The 22965-nt window shown below is 40.1% G+C and overlaps 1 protein-coding gene and 1 pseudogene across 1 annotated transcript in view; one reads left to right on the forward strand and one right to left on the reverse strand.

Annotated features, from left to right (window-relative positions):
- Positions 1-5659: 5659 nt before the first annotated feature.
- Commd10 (COMM domain containing 10) overlaps positions 5660-22965 on the reverse strand; it is a 129810-nt gene continuing 112504 nt past the window's right edge. Inside the window, exons 6-7 of the mRNA XM_034518541.2 lie at positions 7111-7170; positions 5660-6426 (exon numbers count right to left, since the gene is read on the reverse strand). Of these exons, the coding sequence (XP_034374432.1) occupies positions 6388-6426; positions 7111-7170 (99 nt within the window). The 3' untranslated portion in view covers positions 5660-6387. The remainder of the gene's footprint in view (positions 6427-7110; positions 7171-22965) is intronic.
- On the forward strand, positions 21513-22363 carry LOC117720076 (small ribosomal subunit protein eS1 pseudogene; annotated as a pseudogene).

Here is a 22965-nt window from a genome sequence, read left to right on the forward strand (position 1 = left end):
TAGTTGTGGACTGCTTTTTGCTTATCTCCTTGTATGCTTTTTTTTTTCCTTTAATATTTATGCAGTTTGAACTATCTACTGTGAAATATTTCTCACCCTAAAATATATTTTAAATTACTGTATAATTAACAAGATGTTTTCAAATTAAGTTATAGGCTAAATTGCAGTTTATGGGCTCACTTGTCTCAAATGTAGTTGCTCAAGCACATTTAATTCCTCACGTAGCAGTCTATGTGTCAAAGGCACATAGGCAGCAGTGCACCATGGGAGGAGATGAGGACCCAGGTTCCTTCCACTTTGTTGCTCCTCATCCCTTAAGTATTATAATCCTTGCCTGCTCCAAGCTGACTTACCTCCAAATCTACGTTTTCACCACAGTTCACTGGTGAGACTTAGCCTTGTGGTTTGAAGTAGCTGCAAAGGAGGACAGAAAATGTAGTTCCCAGTTGGATGCCAATCTAAGTGAAGCTATGGAAACACTCACTGTACCCATCATACAACCTCTTGTGACCTCTAGGAATGTCTGGGTTTAGGAGGCAGACTATAATGCAGGCATCTGCACACTTTTCCCCCCTATGAAGGACCATGTGATAAGCAGTCCAGGCTTTGCACATTATATGGGAGCCTCTGTCAACTCAACTTTGCTGTTGGTGCAAAAGTAGACATACATTATACATAAATGGTATAGCTGTTGTGTTAGCTCTCCACTGTGCCGTAACAAATTACCATGAATTTAAAAGTTAAAACAACACGTTTTGTCATGATTACCTGGGTCATGAGTCTAAGCATAGTTCAGTTGATCTTTTTAGAATCTCAGAAGTCAAAGTATCACCTACATTGTTTAACCTAGCTCTTGGAGATCTTTGCAAGATTTCTTTCTGGCCATAGGGCTGTGGGTCTCAATTCTTGCTGGCTACATTCTCAGTTACTTCTTGAGTCACCCATAGTCCCTTGTCATACGTCACTAACCACATGCTCTCTTCTAACAGGTTCAGTTGTTTCTAGAGTGAGTTGGGCATCTAGAGAGCTGTATTCTAATGGAGTTCTACTGAGAAAGGCATGATGAGCAGAGCCACACTGACCCCTGGTATAATACACAAATAGAGAAGACATTATTTAAGGCAGAATGAAATAAAAGTATTGTGTGCTCTGTGTGCATGTGCAGCTGTGGATATGCAACAGTACCTGCGTGGTCAGAGGAAAACCTCAGGTGCTGGTCCTTGCCTTCTATCTTGTTTGAAGCAGGCTCTCTGTTGGTTCCCACTGCCCACCTTAAACTAGCTAGGCTGTGAGTTTTCAGGGACGCACCAGTTTCTGTTTCCCATCACTCTCACAAGAACACTGAGGTCACAGACAAACATTGTTTGTCTTGCTTTTATGTGTGGTCTGGAGCCTTGAACTCAGGTTAGCAGGCCAGAGCAGCAAGTGTGTTTACTCACCGAGCCATCTCCCCAGCCTGAGGGAAAGATTTCTTAAAAAACAAGAAGGACCATGTGGAAAGATACTCAACAGACAAACAAACAAACAAAAAAACTATGTTTCTTATTCTAGTGCTATCAGGTACCTACTACTTAATTTTCTTTTAACTACTACCACAATAGTTAGTTAAAAGAAAATTAAGAAGGGATAGCTTAGCATTACAGTAGAAAAGACAGAGTTGCTCTTAGAACTCAAAATAAATTCAAAGAGAAAGTCTTCATAAGGCTATTGGTAATTTCCACATTAATTCAAGCTCACCTGGAGCCTTTTCAGTAGAACGCCTACCCAGGCTGTAAAAACACCACTAACACTTGCATGTGATCATAGGAATCAGAGTCTGACAAAAATCTTTAACACAAATTATCTCACTTAATCCTCAAAACACTGCTATTATTTAGATTATTATTCCTATTAAGGAATTATTATTTTATTAAGGCCAAGAGAAATGATCTTTAGCAATTTGTGATTTGTTTAATATATGCACAACAAACATAAACTAGGGTATGACTCGGCACTGGCTGAGGGGCGGAGTCCATTACATGCTATTTGGTAGCTAATGGGATGCTTTGAAGGCAGGGAAATGGAATAATTAGTAGGATTAGTGTTTAATTAGCCTGGAATGAAGCCTGGGCTGACAGAGAGCTGGAGTGGATGCAGGGTGGTATAAGGGCAAAGACGTTGGTGGCTTGGACACAGGCGAGACCTAGAAATCTATCATACATTAGGTCATAAAGAAGGCCAGCCCTTGGTGAGGGACTGACAGGCCTGTCTTAGCTCACCAACTGTAGCAGGACCTCTAGGCCGCTGTCCTGCACACCCTAGCCACATGCATTTGCTGGTTCTTAAACACACTAGTAAGTCTTCTCTGACCTCTGGGGTGTTTGTTGTACGAAACTGACTGTCCCATCTGAAATGCTTTTTTCTATAATTCCGTTCTGTTGTTGTATCTTATCCAAGTCTCACTCCCCAGAGAATCCTTCCTGAAACTCACTATTTTAGGTTTGGTTCCATGTTGAAGTTTTCCTTAATAAAATCCAATTATACCTACCTCTGTCAATGTACTGCACGAGTATCCACTTTCTTGACCCTTACATTTTCTTTCAAGTGGATAGGGAGGATGTTTGTTTTGCTCATCATGGTCAACAAACACAGTGGCTATGTATGCAGAATTCTTGGCAACATGCTATTTGGTGAATATTTATTAAGAAAATAAATATCTGACTTTCAAGGCCCTTATACTTACTGCACTGTCCACATCTGCCTATCTTTAAAAAAACATTCTTTTCCTTAGGTCCTAGAATTACTAACACAATATATTTTTAGTAGAAAGCAGTGTTTCCTTCTTCATTCTGTTGACTGATACAAACTATATAATTTCCAGTGAATGAGAATGTTACAGGTAGGAGAAAAAGGCTGATAGAAAAGCTTAGGGGAGTGGATTCTTATTCATTGGTAGAAGGGGCAGAAACATTGAAATAACTGTTTGGGGAAACAATGTAGCAGTATACATCAGAGACCTTGAAATAAATATAAACACATTTAAGGCATTTTATATGCATTCACCTGTCTGAAAATATAGAAACCAAACCATTTATCACAACCAAATACGCGCTTCTAACCCTACTTTTATCTTGCTAAAGAATCATGGTGATAAAATGAGTGCTGATGCCATTCAGCTCTATACATAGATCAGTGAGGTTCTCAGCCCTCGTCAGAGGAGCTGCTTCTTGCAGTAGAGGGGAATGAACAGACAGACCCACAGATGGACAGGATGCAGACAGGTAGAGACTTTGGCGCTCTCAGCCCTAAAGGAATGAGTTTATCCAACTCCCCTCACGGCTCAGGGATCTGTGTGGAAGAGGTGGAAAGACTGTGTCAGGGCGGTGGACTCCAAGGAAACGGCATTTCCCACATACAACAGGACTGAGGCACACATAAACTCACAGAGACTTTGACTGCATGCATGGGATCTGGACAAGGTCAAGTCAGCCAAAACCCCAACTCGGAGAAGGGAAAGTCTCGGAGTGGGTACAAGTCTGTTTTAAGAGAGAGAAAGAAGATAAAGCCGAGAGACTGGGTGGGAGACAAATCTCAGAGGAGTTGGGGGTCGGGGAAGAATATGATCAAAATGTATTGCATGAAATTCTCAAAAATAATAAATAAAAACACAAAAAGGACACTTCTAGGGTTTGAGATGGCAAAGTAGAACAGCCAGCTATTTTTGCCCCTAATGGGAAATTGTTGCTATTATAATAAAAATTAGCATTAAAGATAAAAACAGAAAACAAATCTTCATGCTTTTGTAAAAGCAATCCCACTTCTACAAATCTCTGATAACACAGAGAGATATCTGGTCTAGCACTGTATGTCAGCATGTTCTTTATTAACATTTTAAAAAGTGGAAATAATCTAAATGCCTAACAATAGAGGAGGTTTAACTTATTCAAATGATGGTTTATTTTTTGTAGATCAAAATTATTTTCTGGATAATAAGGATATGAAGAATACTCAAGTTATAATATGACATAAAAATTTAAACTATAGCAAAACCTCAATTTGCTAGGAAAAGAAGAAAATGAATAAGAAAAAAAATGTATGGACAGGAAATTTAAAAAGTGAAAAACCCACTAAAATGCTATTAATGGCCATTTCTAGATAATGAGACTCCACAGGTTCACACTGGTTCATTATGACTTTTATGTACTTCCTAATTTAAAATAACCACGGAAGCATCACGATCTCTGCAGAAGGTATTTACTCCCCATTCTAATGAGTAATTCTCTTTCTAGTAAACCCTCAAGTGCTTCAGGATGAGACTATGCTCTGAGAAATTTATCACCAGACAATTTCATCATTGTGCATGTAGAATGAATGGCCTTAAAGAAACCTACACGACAGCCCACTGCACATCCAGGCAGTGATACAACAGTGACACAATACAGTCTATCACGCATGTGGTGTCATTTACCAACATGTTACAGGGCACATGATCATATATGTTGAGCTGAGCAGGTGCCCGTCTGTCTTTTAATCCTCACAGCCTTGCAGGAATTAAGCCACTTGCTGTGCTCTTCAGTGTCTATGAGTAAGGCTATATTGAATTAGGCTAATAGAGAGAATACTGTTTTGTAGAGCAAAAATATGAGCTACTTTTAGAAAGCTTTATTTCTAATTATTATACTTAAGACACTGGGAATTTAATTTGGCCATTAAACTGATAAAAAATAAAAATAAAAACTTCTACCTATCTGTATGGTCACTGTTGGCAAGGTCAAATAAATTCAACCTGAGACAGTTTATGTAAAGAAACCTAAATTTTCACAATTCAACCTGAGACAGTTTATGTAAAGAAATCTAAATTTTCACAAACAGAAGGTCTTTATAGCACCTCTGGGACCCTGGGTAGTCTTTGGAAACTAGTCAGATAAGAGCATACGACGTCCCAGAGGTGCTATAAAGAAAGCAGGCTGAGCAAGCCATAAGAGCTACCCAGTAAGCAGCATCCCTTGATGGCCTGTGCTTCAGTTCCTGCCCTGAGTACCTGCCCTGGTTTCCCTCAGTGACGGAGTGGGACTTCAGAGCTATAAGCGAGATAAACTCTGTCCTTTCCAAGTTGTTTTTGGTCATGGTCTTTGTCACAGCAATAGAAACCCTAACTAAGATGTTGAGGAAAAAGAAAGTAAGAGTGACTCTATCAGCCATAGAAAGAAATGTATCAGGTTATATTATAACCCACACACTGAGCTATACTACAATGGCAGCTGGGGCCTTAAAAACCCCTAGGATCAACCACTTATGGACAATACCCATAACACTTATATTCTGCAATAACCCAAACTTTCAATTCTAAGCAACAACATTCTTCCATGAACAAGTATGGGCATCAGGGTACACAGTGGGCACTGGCTGGAGATAAGTGAGTACTGTGTTACCAGGACCCTCACATGAGAAATGTGCTCAACTGTAATTGTTCTGTTTGCTTAACTACAGGACATTCTGAAACCACATTCCTTCATGTGAAGAAGCCTATGTCTGAGCCTCTCCCACCTTCCCATGAAAACAAGGTAAGACATTTCATTAACACAATTTTCAAATGATTTTTTTTCGCTCAGGAACTCATGTATTTATATCGAGTCACATCTTAAAATATTTTATAAAATAAAAATATTGTACACTTGAGTTTAAGTAATTCTAAAGTAGAAATTTTTTATTGACTGAAACCAATGAACATATCCATAAAAGGAGAATGCAAAAAAAATTTTCTGATTTAAAATGTAAGATTCCCATGTCATACTCATTACAGGTAAAGTTTTCATTCATGATCTGAAACACTGAGACATGCACTGTTATTAATTTGCAGAGGTATATGTAAACCTAGATGATTTTTAAGTCATTAAACTCAGAAACATTAAGGGGGAGTCAAGAGGAGGCACAGTGGGATTAATTTATAGCATTACTGGCACCATGTTAGATTTCTTTCCTGCAGTAAAACTTAAGCAAAATAAAGTTGTAGGACACGTGCCAAGACATATGATGGCCTGTGGCTGCTTCCCTAATTAATTACTGTAATGGGTAAGGTTCCATATTATGCTAAGGCATCCATCATACCTTCTGCCTGCAGACCTTCATTGATCCCTGAAAGCAATCTGACAGGAAAACCAGCATGGCATTCACTCTTTACTTCTTTCAAGCAGTTTTCTCAATAACTGCTCTTGGCTCATGTGAGGCGAGAAGGTACATTAGAAACCCAGTGTGTTCTCCCTTCACTGGTATTTGTCTAAGAAGCAATAAACTGTATTATCTGTAGGAATAAAGTCACTGAGTCCTCTAGAAAATATACTTGGGCAGTCTCTCTTCAATGCGAGTGAGGTGGCCAGAATGTGACGGTGAAACCAGTCTTCAAGAACATCATGTGAGGGAATCCAGCTGAGCTTGTATGGTCTCCAGCTATTTACACAGATAAAATAAAGACAGCAGTTAGTGAGGGGAATAAACTGCACACAAAGTGGTTAGAAATGTGCAAACCAAAGGGAAACAGAGGCAGCAGGAACTCCGTGCAGTGAACCATGCACAACATAATGTTAACACTCAGGCTGCTTTTCTTGATGTGCAAAGATGTTAGGATTTAGGATTGTCATTTAATGTTTTTATATTCATGAAGGAAGAAGACTTTTAAGTATTACTGTCTTAAGTGCACTCAGCTATTTTAGTAAATTGTCACTACATGGTAAGACTTTAACAGTTAGTGAAATGCATTGGAAAGAAAAAGAAAAATGAAAGATGCTCAAAGATAAATCTCTAAAATCTGGCGGCTTCCTTTTACCCTTGGGCTCAGTCATTTTAGAATGTCAGGGGTCTACATGAAATAGGCCAGTGGCTATGGAGAGCACACAGTGCCCCGCTTAGTTCTACACAAAACACAAATCCTATCTCTTTAATTTTCATTGTCTCTCTGAATTAGTTTTCAGATTCTCTTCATCTTGGTTTTGCCTCTTCTTACTGTGAAGTATAAGGTGTTTACAGGAGTTTAAAGAATTTGGCCCTATAACAAGGCATTCAAAATAAAAATTCATTAAAACAAGGAAGCATGAGGAAACCTCTACATACTAGAAAACATTTCTAAACACAGACCTTGTTGTAGAAATCGAACAACTCCTTGTGATTGAATTCCACTAGGACCTTCTCCATGTTCTATAAAGAAGAAAAAGAAACAAAGGGAAAGCATTTAGTTGTATGCAGTGTGCACTGCATTTCCCACTCTCCAGCTAGTCAAGGAATATGGGATTCCTAGGACTCACAAAACCACTGAGTAACATTCCACCTAAGCAAAAGCTTTCAACTCTACAAGGACATCTTTAAGTTGACTCCACAAAAGTTAATAAAATATATGCTAGCAAGAGAACAATTTAATTATCTTTTTTTCAATACAGAGATAATACAGGAGATTATATTTCATCTTTCTCAGTAGTCAATTTAAAATTTAGTAAATACCATTACAGAGACACTGGACACAGGGTATCTGATTGAACTCATCCAGCCATCAATGTCTCACACGGGCACAGCCTCTGCCTCCAAGCACCGCCCTGACAGTTACAATCTTGACATGCTAAGATCGTCACCTTCTTCAATGTACACTCAGCAAAAGCTAACAGTTAACACAACAATTTCAAAGCCAGGACTTGGTCATCTTAATGGACTTCATCATCTCAATGTTTTGGAACAACCATTCTGGGTGCTGCAGATAAACCCTGTATTCTATTGACAGTGATCTAGTTAAGTGGATTCCCAACCAACTTAACTATAAGTACCCAGCTGAAACAACAAGCCACAGTGTTGCTCAGTATTTTATCCAAAGTTTGTGTGAAGAAGCAAAACCAATGGCTGGATGCTAAGAATGTGCCACTCTTGCTGAGCCCTCTGCTTTGGTCACATGGCATGGAATGAGCATCGTGACTGAAGAGGTAGGAGGGAAGCTGTTGTAAACAGACATTAATTCTAGTACTTAACCGGGTCAATTTCACTGTATCAACTCAATTCTCAGCTTCTGTGTTGTTCTTGTAAGAAAAAAAACTGTTTTGATGGTTTCCATTTTTATAACAGAGTCAAAATTTTCAACCAAGTTATCTCCAGCTAACTCTTAGGTCAGCAGGCTGATTCAGAAACAGTACCTCCCTCTTCATGAAGCCTAAGCACAAGGGGACCAACCTGCAGTTCTTTACTTTCTCTCATACTCAAGCCTTAGAGAATAAGAAGCTTATCACCTGTGTAGCCTGGTCCCTTAGGAATGGTCTAAATTATGACAGTTGTGGACTGTAATAAAAAATATTTGGCTGACTGGCACACATCATTAAACATACAAAAGTCTAACCAGCATGACGTAGTGAAGCAATATTTTCCCTGAAGTTAGAAGCCAGATTATTCTCTCAGTTCCATGTCAAAGCTAAGAGGGAATAAGTGGGAAACAACTATATATAAATAACTGGTCTGCCCAACTCTAAACCCAGCACTAGAGTGTACTCTGCTTTGCTCTGTTTTAAGGTGGTGTTCCCTAAAATGTTACACTAGGGGAAGGAATAATGGAACGTGCTTATTAAACAATCATAGCTACTGTGACAGTGTGCAGCAGACTAGAAAGCACTAAGACATCCTTAGTCTACAAAGGCACTGAACTAACAAAACATAGCCCAGAATATGTCTGTGAGAACCCCAGATACATTAGTGCACACCGGTGGAATAGCTATGACTGGAAAAAATATTTTAAAATGACAAAGGAAGGTGCGTGGGGAGATGTGCACACCAGCAGTGAGACTTTAAGGTGGAGCAACCCCCACAGTAAAGCCTGGGGCTGGAGATGGCTCAGCAGCTCACAGCACTGGCTGCTCTTCCAGAGGAACTAAGTTAGGTTCCCAGCACTCACTTCAGGTGCTTCACAATTTCCTGAAACTCAAGCTCCACTAGACCATGGCTTCTCTTGGCCTCCAAGGGCACCGCACTAAAGAGCACACCTCCACAAATACAACATTAAAAATAAAAATCTTAAAAGAAAATAAGCATGAAGGTTCATTACAAATTAAAGGTAGAGGCCGAAGAGACGGCTCAGCTGTTAGGAGTGACTGACTGCTCTCACAGAGGACCCAAGTTTGGTCCTAGTAAAATGAAGATGTATAAGAGTTTGGGGGGGGGGGGTCGTACTTTCTTTATAAAAATCTGTATGGAGACTCAGATGTGCAGCGAAAGGATCTGGGTGTCATTTTACAACAAGATCACATGGAACAATCCCTGTGTTTATGTCTTATTTAAAAACTGTGTATATGACTGTGCCTGCATGTGTGTACATGCCCATGTGCATGTCTGGCACCTCTGCTGGCCAGAGGAGAATATCTGTGGACATTCTCTTTTATTGTCTACACAAGGTATGGAAGTTTTGTCCATTAAGGAAAGCAAGCTTTTAACAGCCTCTCTCCACTTTAACATCCATACAAATCAGTGGCTACTCTGACCCAACCAGGAAGAAAGAAAATCATTTACAGTCAAGGAGATTCAGAATCTTGAGGATGCTGCTCTTTGGGGTAACTGGATATATAATATCTTTTCCTCGGTTTTACATCCTTCTGCCTTTGGAGTCAATTCATGGCTCACTGGCACCTCTGCTGAGAGAGACGGGGAAAAGGCAGAAATTCAACTCTGTCACCTCAGCTACCATTAACTGCAACAATGGATTTTGTGGAAGAAAGTAATAAAAAAGACCAGCTAAAGTAGCTTCATGGACTGAAATTAGATGAGGGATTCTCCACCTGCTTCCTGTCTACCACTGCCACCAGAAAGTGAGTGGCTGTCCCAGCATGAAAGGATGGTCTCAGATGTGTTGACCCAACAGCAAGCTCAAGTCTGATGCCAACAGTGTAGACAGCAGGCTCCCAGGTGCAGAGAAACGCTGTGGAGTCCCAAGTTCCACTTGTTCCTCCTCCCTGGTCCTATAACTCAAGCTCTGTTCTGGGCTGAACAGCATCTCCCTCGAACTCACACAGTAGAACACTAAGCCTTGACTCACAAATGTCGCTGCACCTGTGGAGAGAACTGGAGATGTATTGGAAGAGTAGTCAGAAGAGTGGGCCCTACACCAGCATCTCTTAAAGCAAAGATGAGGACAGATATGTGTATAAGGTAAAGACACCAGTGGGAGATGGTCATTTTCTAGCCCAGAAGAGAGGCTTCAGAAGCCTGATGCTCCACAGCCTGATCTGGGTCTTCTACTCTAGAAGTGTGAAGAAATAACTTCATGCTTAAGTACATCTGTGTCACTTTGTTATGGCAACCTGTTATGGCTAGAACATGCAGTCTCCCCATGGTCCCTGGCCCCTGCATAAGCCCATAAGTTAAAGGCTTGGACCCCAGGTGGTGGCCCAACTTTGGAAGATGGGTGGAACTGTGAGGTGGAGGTAGCTGGAAAAAGCAGGTTTCTGGGAGCTGAGATCTTGTCCTTGTCCCTTCCTGTCTGTTCTCTTCCTGCTTCGCTAGTGCAATGACATAAGCAGCCTTTACCAAAAACTACTAAAGCCTACTTAAAACAACTTGAGCTGACACATTTAAATTTATGAATTAAATAAGTATTTCCTCTCTTTAAGTTGCTTTCTCAGGTATTTTGTTATTTAAACAAGAACAAATAAAAAGCAAAATTAAAACCCAGACTAATAGCGAGTCATTGAAAGCTAATGTAGGTCCTTCCATCTCTTTTGGAGAGTAAAATAAAAATCTATTACCCACCCACCCTGCCCCACCCCCATGTGTAGCCCTGGACATCCTGGAACTCACTTTGTAGATGAGGCTTGCTTCAATTTCAGAGCTCTGTCTGCCTCTGCCTCCTGAGCACTGAGATTAAAAGTGTGTGACACCTCTGCCTGGCAAAAATCAAACTCTTAAAAACAATGAGAATCACTGAAAACTTCAGCTCTAAGAGTAACACAACTCTATTTACAGTCAATTACTTGATTTTGCTTTCCTTTGAAAACTGATTACAACTGGCCAAACTGGCTGTGGACAAAGCAGCCATGGAGTTGCTGATTTAGTAAGAAATGATGACTTGGAAGGCAGTTATGCTTACCATTATACAACCACATGCCAGCCCAGGCTACTACTATACACAGCAAAACTCTCAATCAACATAGATAGAGAAACCAAAATATTCCAGGACAAAACCAAATTCAAACAGTATTTATCTACCAATCCAGCCCTGTAGAGGATCCTAGAAGGATAGCTCAACTACTGTTCTTCCATTGTACCCTACTAATCACAAATATAAGAATCCTAAGAGAGGGGATCAAGGCTTTGGTTCCTCTGATGCATATTGGATACAGCCTATAGTTAAACAAAAACCTATGATAACACTATGGCTGGATGGAAAGGCATTCCAAGGCTTGGTTGACACAGGAGCTGATGTGACTATCCTAAAACAAAGCGATTGGCCTGCCACCTGGCCTCTGTCCCCAACCTTAACCAATCTTGGGGTATTGGCCAAAGTCAAAATCCACAACAAAGCTCTAAGGTGCTGACGTGGGAAGATAAAAAAGGTAATACAGGGAATATACAACTTTATGTCATCCCAGGCCCTCCTATTAATCTCTGGGGCAGAGATCTGTTATCCCAGTTGGGATTGATTATGTGCAACCCTAATAAAGTAATCAAGGCTCAAATGGTAAACTCTAAACTTTCCCCAGGGAAAGGATTAAAAAAAAGTGAAGAAGGGATTACTCATCCTATTGAGGTTTATGGTAACACTGAAAGAAGAGGACTGGGGGCTACTGATTCAGCTGCACCCCTAGGGCATTGTTCGGAAGGGGGACTCGCCTGTCTGGGTGGATCAGTGGTCTTTAACCACTGAAAAATTACAAGCTGCTCAATTGCTAGTGCAGGAGCAATTACAAGCAGGACATTTAGAGGAGAGTAACTCTGCCTGGAATACTCCAATATTTGTCATTAGGAAAAAGTCAGGAAAGTGGAGACTGTTGCAAGACCTGAGGTGTTAATGCAACCATGGTTAGGATGGGAGCCTTACAACCCGGGCTGCCCACACTGGTGGCCATACCTTTAGGCTATTATAAAATATTTATAGATTTAAAAGACTGCTTTTTACTATCCCATTGCATCCTAATGACAGAAAGCGCTTTGCTTTCAGTGTTCCTGCTATAAATTTTAGAGAACCTATGAAGAGATATCAATGGAAGGTCTTGCCTCAGGGTATGGCTAACAGCCCTACCCTGTGCCAAAAGTTTGTAGCTTCTGCCATAGAGGGTGTTAGAACCATGTGGAAGTAAATCTATAGGATTCATTTCATGGATGATATTTTAATATCAGGGAAAGATGGAAAACAGGTACTCCAGTGCTTTGATGATCTTAGAACAGCTTTACAGGCTGCAGGATTACAGATAGCACCAGATATAGCTCAATCTATCCCTCTGCTAGAAACTGCTGTGCAAATAAAGCATTCCTCAGAAGCAGCCAATTTGTTTTTACAGTGCCAACAATTAATTTTGAGGAGAAAGTGTAAATTCTTTATAGGATACCTGAGAGCCCACACTGGGCTACCAGGTCCTCTCTCTGAGGGAAACACCAAGGCAGATCTAGCTACTCATGTAGCTGCAGTGACTTTATCACATCTGCCATCTAACTTGGATCAGGCCATAAAGGCTCATGAGTTACATCACCTTAATTCTGAAACTTTAAAAATTATGTTTAAAATTACCAGAGAACAAGCTAGACAAATTGTTAAACAATGTCAATCATGTGTTACACTTTCACCAGTTCCTCATTTGGGCGTAAATCCAAAGGGACTGATACCAAACAGTATCTGGAAAATGGATGTTACTCATTATAATGAATTTGGCAATCAAAAATATATACATGTATGTGTAGATACATACATTGGTTTCATTTATGGGACATTACAATCTGGAGAAACAAGCAAGCATGTGATCACTCATATGCTTGCTACAATTGCTGTATTGGGTGTGCCTAAACAGATAAAGACTGACAATGGCCCAGATTATACAAGCTCCAGTTTCCACCAATTCTGTGAAAAATTGGGAATACTACATAAAATGGGTACTCCATACAATCTACAGGGCCAAGGTATGGTAGAAAGGGCTCATCGAATAATTAAATGTCAATTTGAAAAATTAAAAAGGGGGAATGGTACCCTACCAAGGGATCCCCCAGAAATATCCTTCATCACATGCTCTTTATTTTAAATTTTTAAACTTTGGATTCCGAAGGAAAATCCGATGCAGATAGATTCTGGCATCCTGATACCAAAGAGAATTCTGCAACAGTCCTCTGGAAAGACCCATTAACTGGAACCTGGAATGGGCCAGATCCAGTGCTTATCTGGGGAAGAGGTTCTGTCTGCATATATTCCCAAACTGCAGATGCCACACGCTGGCTGCCAGAGAGACTAATTAAACAAACAGACAACAATAACAAATCCAGGGAGGAGAAACCCCCTGAGAAGCATAGTCTTTCTTTGCAGGAAACATGAAGATGCTTCTCAATTGCCTTCAAACTGGAACAGATCGACCAGCAAATCTGACTTGGGAAGTCCTCAATGTGGAAGGAGACATTACCACCTGTACCTCCAGGGTGGCTCTATTAAGACTCTTGGTTCCCCAACTTATGATTTAGTGGAGAACATTGTTTAGACCCAGGAGAAAACCCACTACCACAGTTACTATAGTTGTTTTTTGGGTTTGAGATTGACTAGAGCAGGAACAGGGATTTCCTTACTTGTTTTGTTAAGATCAAAGCTATGATCAGTTCTGTATTTCTATAGATTTAGATTCTGCTATAACACATTTGTAAACAGAATAGAAGAGGCTTATACTTTTTACTCCTCGAACAGAGGGAGTTATGTGTTGCCCTTAAAAAAAGAGTGTTGCTGTTATACTAACTATTCAGGCATTGTTAAGTCTCTTGTCTCTCGGGTCCATGCCGTTCAACAAACTGATGGCTTTTGTACGACAACAGATAAACACTATTCAAATGAAACCCACACAGGTCTGTCATTATAGGCTGGAAGTAGGGGATTGTAAAACCTCTGTTATCAAGACTAACAAGAATTATCCCCTAACTTATGTGCTAAGCCGGATAGTCAATGACGTGCTAAGCCGGATAGTCAATGACGGGTAAGAGAACACTTCAAGACCCTTGCCCCTAAAAGAAGAGAGGCCTCACCATCCTAAGACAGGAGCTCAACCAATGGCTGTTGAGTATCCAAAGATGGGAAAGGGAGGCTGAGGTCATTTGTTCCAACCTAAAACAGGCACAGTTTCCATAAGTTTTCCCAGCCTTCCCTTTTGAAAAAAAATTTAAAAAGTGGGACCTGTGGGGAGCCGACAGAAGGCGGCTATCATCCTTGCAGCCATCTTGGGCCGTATACCCTGACAAGAGGCTTGTTTACAATAGCCTACAACAGCTGAGCACACTCTGATAACATCTTGCTTTAGATACCCAGGATTTTCCCTTGGGTGTGTGAGACTTAAAGGTTTGTGACTTAAGGGCGTGACTTAGAGATCAGATTTAGAGACAAGGCCTAAGGGCATGACTTAAAGGCATGACCTAAAGGTGTGGCTTAGAAATGAGACATATCAAAGGCGGAGGCAGACAGAAGAAATTATTATGAGTAGGAATCAGGCATTGAGGAAGAAGACACTTGGACTAGAGAACTCAGAAGAAGAATTATTAAGTATTGGGCACTTAGCACTCAGAAGAAGTAACTTGGAACTTGGAGGCACTAGGGACTAGGAACTAGGGACTAGGAACTCAAGATTTGGGACTTGGACTAGGAAGAGAGACTGTAGAATAAACAGGATTGAATCACACTCTGTCTGGTCTCCATTCTTCGTGTCCATCCTCACTCTCTCTCTTGCTGAACCCCAACCAGTGGACCTAGCAGCTTGGTGCAGTGCAGGCTCTGACAATTTAGCCCCTAAGGCTTTTGGCAGTGCAGGTTCCAAAACTGACAGAGAGGTCCGAGACATTTTGGCCCCCAACGTGGGATAGAGCGGCCCTCAACATTTTTGGCACCCAACGTGGGGCAGCTCGGGCCCCAACAAATAGTGGGAGACTTGAACACTCCACTCTCACCAATGGAATTAAAACAGAAACTAAACAGAGACATGGTGAAACTAATACAGATTATGAACCAAATGGATTTAACAGATATCTACCAAATATTTTTACCCTAAAAAACCTTCTTCTTAGCACCTTTATGGTCACAAAACAACCTTCAACCAATACAAGAAGATTGAAATAATCCCATGCATCCTATCAGATCACATGGCCTAAGACTGGTCTTCAATAACAGCAAAAACAACAAAAAGCCCACATACCCATGGAAACTGAATAACTCTCTACTCAGTGATAACTTGGTCAGGGAAGAAATGGAGAAAGAAATTAAAGACTTCCTGGACCTTAATGAAAATGTTGACACATCATACCCAAACTTATGGAACACAGTGAAAGCAGTGCTAAGAGGAAAATTCATAACACTAAGTGCCCTGGTAAAGAAACTGGATCTTTACTAGATCTTACACTAGCAACTTAACAGCACACCTGAGAGCTCTAGAACAAAAAGAAACACACTCAAACACACCCAAGAGGAGTAGACTACAGGAAATAGTCAGACTCAGGGCCTAAATCAACCAAATAGAGACAAAGAGAACCATACAAAGAATCAACAAAACCAAAAGCTGGTTCTTTGAATTTGCAAAGGGATTTTCCCTTTGATGAATAAAGTGTCCTTCCTTAACTTTTTTGATAACTTTTGGTTGAAAGTGAAGCAGGTAAAATATCTAAACAGGCCCATATCTCATAAGGAAATAGAAGAAGTCATTAAAAACCTCCCAACCATAAAAATCCTAGGGCCTGACAGATTTGGTGCAGAATTCTACCAGATCTTCAAAGAAGACATAATATCAATATTCCTCAAACTATTCCATGAAATAGAATCAGAAGGAAGAGTACCTAATTTATTCTATGAAGCCACAATTACTCTGATACCTAAACCACACAAGGACCCAGCCAAAGAGGACTTTAGACCAATCTCGCTTATGAATATCGATGCAAAAATACTCAATAAAATTCTTGCAAATCAAGCCCAAGAACACATCAAAACCATCATTCATCATGATCAAATAGGCTTCATCCCAGGGATGCAAGGTTGTTTCAATATACAAAAGTCCATTAACATAATCCACTATATAAACAAACTCAAAGAAAAAAAATCACATGATCATCTACTTAGATGTAGAAAAAGCATTTGACAAAATACAACACTCCTTCATGTTAAAAGTATTGGATAGATCAGGAATTCAAGGCCCACACCTAAACATAAATAAAGCAATTTACTGCAAACCAATAGCCAATATCAAATTAAATGGAGAGATACTTGAAGCAATCCCACTAAAATCTGGGACAAGACAAGGCGGCTCACTCTCCTCATATCTATTCAATATAGTAATAGACATACTAGCTAGAACTATAAGACAACAAAACATGATCAAGGGGATACAAATTGGCAAAGAAGAAATAAAGGTATCATTATTTGTGGATGATATGATAGTATACATAAGCCACCCCAAACATTCTACCAGAGAACTTCTCCAGCTGTTAAACAACTTCAGCAAAGTGGCCAGATTAACTCAAATAATTAACTCAAACAAATCCTTTATATAAAAGATAAACAGTCTAAGAAAGAAATTAAGGAAACAACTCCCTTCACAATAGCCACAAATAATATAAAATATCTTGGGGATAACTCTAACCAAACGAATGATATGTATTACAATTACTTCAAGTTTCTCAAGAAAGAAATTGAAGATCTTAGAAAATGAAGAGATCTCCCATGCTCATGGATTGGCAGAATTAACATATAAAAATGGCCATCCTAACAAAGGCAATCTACAGATTCAATGCAATCCCCATCAAAATTCCGATACAATTCTTCAAAGACATGGAAAGAGCAATATCAAATTAATCTGGAAAGGCAAAAATAAAAAAACATCCCAGAATAGTGAAAACTATTCTCAACAATAAAAGATCTTCTGGGGGAATCACCATCCTTAACCTCAAACTCTACTACAGAGCAATAGTGATTTTAAAAAACTGCATGATATTGGTACAGAGACAGACACAATGAATCAATGGAATAGAATTGAAGACCCAGAAATAAAACCACACACTTACAGACACTTGATCTTTGGCAAAGAAGTAAAAAAAAAAAAAAAAAAAAAAATAAAAAAAAATATATATATATATATATATATATATATATATATATATATAATGAAAAAAAAAAAGAAAGCATCTTCAATAGCTGGTGCTGGTCTAACTGGCTGACTGTATGTAGAAAAATGAAAATAGATCCATTTTTGTCACCTTGCACAAAGCTCAAGTCCAAGTGAATCAAGAACCTCAACATAAAACCAGATACACCGAATCTAATAAAAGAGAAAGTGGGAAAGAGCCTTGAATTCATTGGCACAGGGAGAAACTTCCTAAACAGAACTCCAATGGCTCACACTCTAAGATCAAGAATTGATAAATGGGACCTCATGAAACTTGAAGCTTCTACAAGACAAAGGACACAGTCAATAAGACAAATTGGCAACCTACAGATTGGGAAAAAATCTTCACTAACCCCACATCTGATAGAGGGCTAATATCCAAAATATATAAAGAACTCAAGAAGTTAACCACCAAAAACCAAACAACCCAATCAAAAAATGGGGTATAGATTTAAACTGAGAATTCACAACAGAGAAATCTCAGATGGCTGAGAAGCACCTAAAAAATGTTCAAATTTCTTAGTGATCAGAGAAATGCAGATCAAAACGACCCTGAGATTCTACCTTATACCAATCTGAATGGCTAAGATCAAAACCGCAGGTGACAATTCATGTTGGCAAGGATGTGGAGAAAGAGGAACACTCCTTCTTTGATGGTGGGATTGCAAACTGGCACAACCACTCTGAAAATCAATCTGGAGGTTCCTCAGAAAATTGGAAATAGATCTACCTGAAGACCCAGAAATACCACTCTTGGGAATATACCCAAAAGATGCCCCACCATGCATGTGTTCCACTATATTCATAGCGGCCTTGTTTGCATAGCCAGAAGCTCGAAAGAACCCAGATGTCCCATGACAGATGAATGGATACAGAAAATGTGGTTCATTTACACAATGGAATACTACTCAGCTATTAAGAATGAGGCCATGTTAAGTTTTGCATGCAAATGGATGGAACTAGAAAATATCATCCTGATTGAGGTAACTCAGACCCAAAAGGACATGAATGGTATGTAATCAGTAATAAGTGCATATTAGCCCCCCCAAAAGTACAGAATACCCAAGATACAGTCCACAGAACTCAAAAAGATCAACAAGCTGAAGGTCCCAAGTGAGGATGCCTCAGTCCCACTTGGGAGGGAGAAGAAAGCAATCACAAGGGGGGAGGGAGGGGAAGACCTGAGAGAGAAAGGGGATACGTGGGAAGAAGAGAGGAACATGATCTGGTATTGGGTGTGGGAAAAGGACTGAAGCCCTGAGGGCCAGCAGAAAGAATGGAAACACCCAAAAAAAATAAATAAATAAAGGCGGGGCAGTGGTGGTACATGCCTTTAATCCAAGCACTTGGGAGGCAGAGACAAGTGGATTTCTGAGTTCAAGGCCAGCCTGGTCTACAAAGTGAGTTCCAGGACAGCCATGGTTATACATGTCTAGAAATCCTGTCTAGAAAAAAAAAAAAAAAAAAAAAGGAAAAAAAAGGAGAGAAGGAATGGAAACAGGCAACCTCGGGAGGTAGGAGGTGGGGGTACCCAGAATGTAACAGAGACCTGGGAGGTGAGAGACTCTCAGGACTCAAAGGGAGTGACCCTAGATGAAATGCCCAACAGTGGGGAGAGGGAACTTATAGAGCCCAAATCCAGCAGGAAGAGAGAGCATCAAATGAGGGAGGGGTTTGCCACCCTACAGTTAAACCTGACTCAGTTTTAAACTACATAAACTACAGTTATGACCCTGACTCATATTTGTTCCTGTCTGAAAGAACTACAGGAATGGAAATGAAGAAGAGCCTGAGGAAAAGAAGGTCTAGCAACAGGCCCAAAGTGGGATCCAGCTCAAGGGGAGGCCCCAAACCCTGACACTATTACTGAGGCTATGAAGCGCTCACAAAAAGGGACCTATCATGACTGTCCTCCGAAAGACCCAACAAACAGCTAAAAGAGTCAGATGCAGATATTTGCACCCAATCAATGGATAGAATCTGTGGAGGAGGATGACCCTGTAGGAGGACCAGCAGTCTTAATTATTCTGGACCCCCGAGATCTCTCAGACACTGGATCACCAACCAGGCAGCATACACCAGCTGATATGAGGCCCCCAACACATATACAGCACAGGACTGCCAGGTCTGGCTTCAATCAGAGAAGATGAACCTAACCCTGTAGGCTGGAGGCCCCCAGGGAATTTAGAGGTGGGGGGGGGGCTCCTCGTAGAGACAGGGGGCCAGGGAGGAGGTATGGGATGTGGAACAGACATAGGGTGGACCAGGAGGGGAATAAAATCTGGAGTATAAAAAAATTAAATAAAAAAGGAATATAAAAAAGAAATGATGACTTGATCTGATGGTTAGAGTGATAGAGAAAGTGTGTGTGTGGTGGGGGGGGGGGACAGACAGACAGACAGACAGAGGGAGAGACTATTTACAGGTATAAGAAATAACATTCCATGATCAGTCTGGGGTGTGGTTAGGAAGTCATAAGCAATAGAAAGATGAAGAATGGCTGCCAGTTTGCTGGAAAGAGATGTCAGAGGAACAGAATGTCAGAGAACAGAATGTCAGATGTCAGAGGAATCAGTAATACAAGGCAGCAGATTCAGAAGGTGTATCAAAAAAAGGAACTCAGGAAGGCAGAGATTACCCAGAAAACATATGAAGTAAGTGTGGGAAAGACAGCTAGGAAGAGAAAGACACTTGGGAGTTACTCACACTTAAAACTGAGTGGACGAGACTGCCCTGCAAAAGCACGGAACACAAGAAAAGAATGTGCCCAGGGCTCAATATTTAGAGTAAGGAGGTTCTGGATAAATACTCAGTAACTACAGCTTTATACATCTACATGTTATTTTGAAGTGTGTTATCTACCACAGTGAATTACTGGTTATTTATTACAATGAATCAGTAAGTCAGTATACAAACAAACAGGAGGGTGGCTTGTTTTAAAATATGCCTTCAACCTTCCATTTCTCTGTCACTAACATCACTGATGTCACTAACACTGTTAACTAGACAGACAGAGACTGGAAGATTTCCTCCCTCCCTTTCCTGCCTCATACGTAAGATTATAGCTAAAAATCCACTTATGAATTCTACCATTGGGCTAACCGTGTGCTTTAACACACCAAACCTAGATGTTTTGTACTTGACCTGAAAACACAGCAGGATGAAAATGAACAAGCGTTTCTCCGCCACCATCTTGAGAAAGATCACTTTTTCTATCCCTCTTCATTTTTAATTTGTAATCTTATCCACCAGAGCTTGGATAATGTTGCTTGTGCCCATTAGCAAAATTCCCATGGAAATAGAATTTCCTCAGGTCTTCAGAAAGGTCTGACTTGATGAAAGATGACACTAAAAATATCTTCTGCTTTTCCATTAGTGAGGAACACAAATACATTTTGAAAAAAGAAATGCACCAATTTTGTCACAAATTATCTAGGCAGAAATAATAAAAATAACCCAGATAAGAACTGATATGTATATTGCTTTGCTTTCAAACCTAAATTGAGTATCAAAATTAGAGTTGTTACAATTATCCTTTCACTTAGAGGGCCACAAAGGCGGGGTACTCCTGCAAGAGAAAGACTACCAGCTCTTGTTCTGTAGGACCGAAGACACTTTGGCGGGTCCCTAGAAAGGTTTCCCTTTTGGGAGAGGAGACTAGGCAGAAAGCATGTAAATGATATTCCACCTTACTGAATGAACTCACCGAACAGACATCACTAGGCATCACTGATTGAGCAAATATTTCTGTAGATTTTATGGGTATACTATATGCAACTAGAGATAACTGTAACTATATTTCAGCATATTTACCATTAGTGACTTACTGTCTTTATCAAGTATTATTGTTCAAAAAGGATCAATACCATGTCAGAACAGAACAAAGAAGCTATGAACTCTGTATGTGCAACCATTGGTTATTTCTCTCACCCACAGCATTTGATCATTTAAGAATCTCCAAGCTATATGTATATTATTCATATGAAGCAGCAGCATCTCTCAAAGCATTTTTTGTTTGTTTGTCTTAAGACTTAAGGATACTGAAAAGTATACCTGCATTGGCAAATGAAGCCTCTGGACTCAGGTAGTTAGAACACAAAACTTTAGTTAGAAAGTGCTTTACCAGTAGCCTTGCTTCATCTCCTAACTGTTGTGAAGAAACCTGTTCTATGAAGACGAAAGAAAGCAAGCATACCCTTTTGGCTCTCCGATCGGCACCATGGCGGTCGGCAAGAACAAGCGCCTTACGAAAGGTGGCAAGAAGGGAGCTAAGAAGAAAGTGGTTGATCCATTTTCTAAGAAAGACTGGTATGATGTGAAAGCTCCAGCAATGTTCAATATTAGAAACATCGGAAAAACACTAGGCACAAGGACTCAAGGAACCAAAATTGCATCTGATGGCCTCAAGGGTCGTGTGTTTGAAGTGAGCCTTGCTGATCTACAGAATGATGAAGTTGCATTTAGAAAATTCAAGCTAATCACTGAGGACGTTCAGGGCAAAAACTGTCTGACCAACTTCCATGGCATGGATCTTACCCGGGACAAAATGTGCTCCATGGTCAAAAAGTGGCAGACCATGATCGAAGCTCATGTTGATGTCAAGACGACCGATGGGTATTTGCTCCGACTTTTCTGTGTTGGTTTCACTAAAAAACGCAACAACCAGATAAGGAAGACGTCCTATGCGCAGCACCAGCAGGTCCGCCAGATCCGCAAGAAGATGATGGAGATCATGACCCGGGAAGTGCAGACTAATGACTTGAAGGAGGTTGTTAACAAACTGATTCCAGACAGCATTGGGAAAGACATAGAAAAGGCTTGCCAGTCCATTTATCCTCTTCATGATGTCTTTGTTAGAAAAGTAAAAATGTTGAAGAAACCCAAGTTTGAATTGGGAAAGCTCATGGAGCTCCATGGTGAAGGCGGTAGTTCTGGCAAAGCAACTGGAGACGAGACAGGTGCTAAGGTTGAACGAGCTGATGGATATGAACCACCAGTCCAAGAATCTGTTTAAAATCCAGATTTTTAATAGTGACAAATAAAAAGTCCTATTTGTGAAAAAAAAAAAAAAAAGAAAGAAAGCAAGCATACAAGTAACAGAAATAACAGACAAGTCCTCATCCATGCACTGTCCCATGGACGTGGCTTAAGGTGGATGCAGACTTTGATTTGAACATCAAGATGGTTCAGAGGGGTGGAGGGAATCCTCTTTCCATGAATATGCACAATGATTTTTACTTAACACAGAAATATATATGAACTAGGATGATGGTAAAATGACCAATAAATATAGGCTGCGAAGTGTCTAACTAGCTTAAGTTAAAAAAAAAAAAAAAAAGTAAGGATAAAGGCTTCAATTTCCCAAAAATATGCTGAAAAAAACTTTAATGAAATGTCTTGTCTCTGATAATAAAAACAAAACAAATACAACAAAACAAACCACTGTGGAATTTTCACAAAAGCTATATAATATTATAAATTTTAAATTTTAATTACAAATAAAGGAATAAAAAGTGTTAATTCAATGAAGATATGAGATACAGAATGCAGCAATAGAAACGGTCACTGTCACGGGGCGCGGAGCTGATGTCTGATGTTTCCAAAGTCTCATGGAAATCACTGGCCAGTCCAGCAGAACTCATAGCCATGA

Source organism: Arvicanthis niloticus, chromosome 14 (genome assembly GCF_011762505.2).
Source record: "Arvicanthis niloticus isolate mArvNil1 chromosome 14, mArvNil1.pat.X, whole genome shotgun sequence".
NCBI lineage: Eukaryota > Metazoa > Chordata > Mammalia > Rodentia > Muridae > Arvicanthis > Arvicanthis niloticus.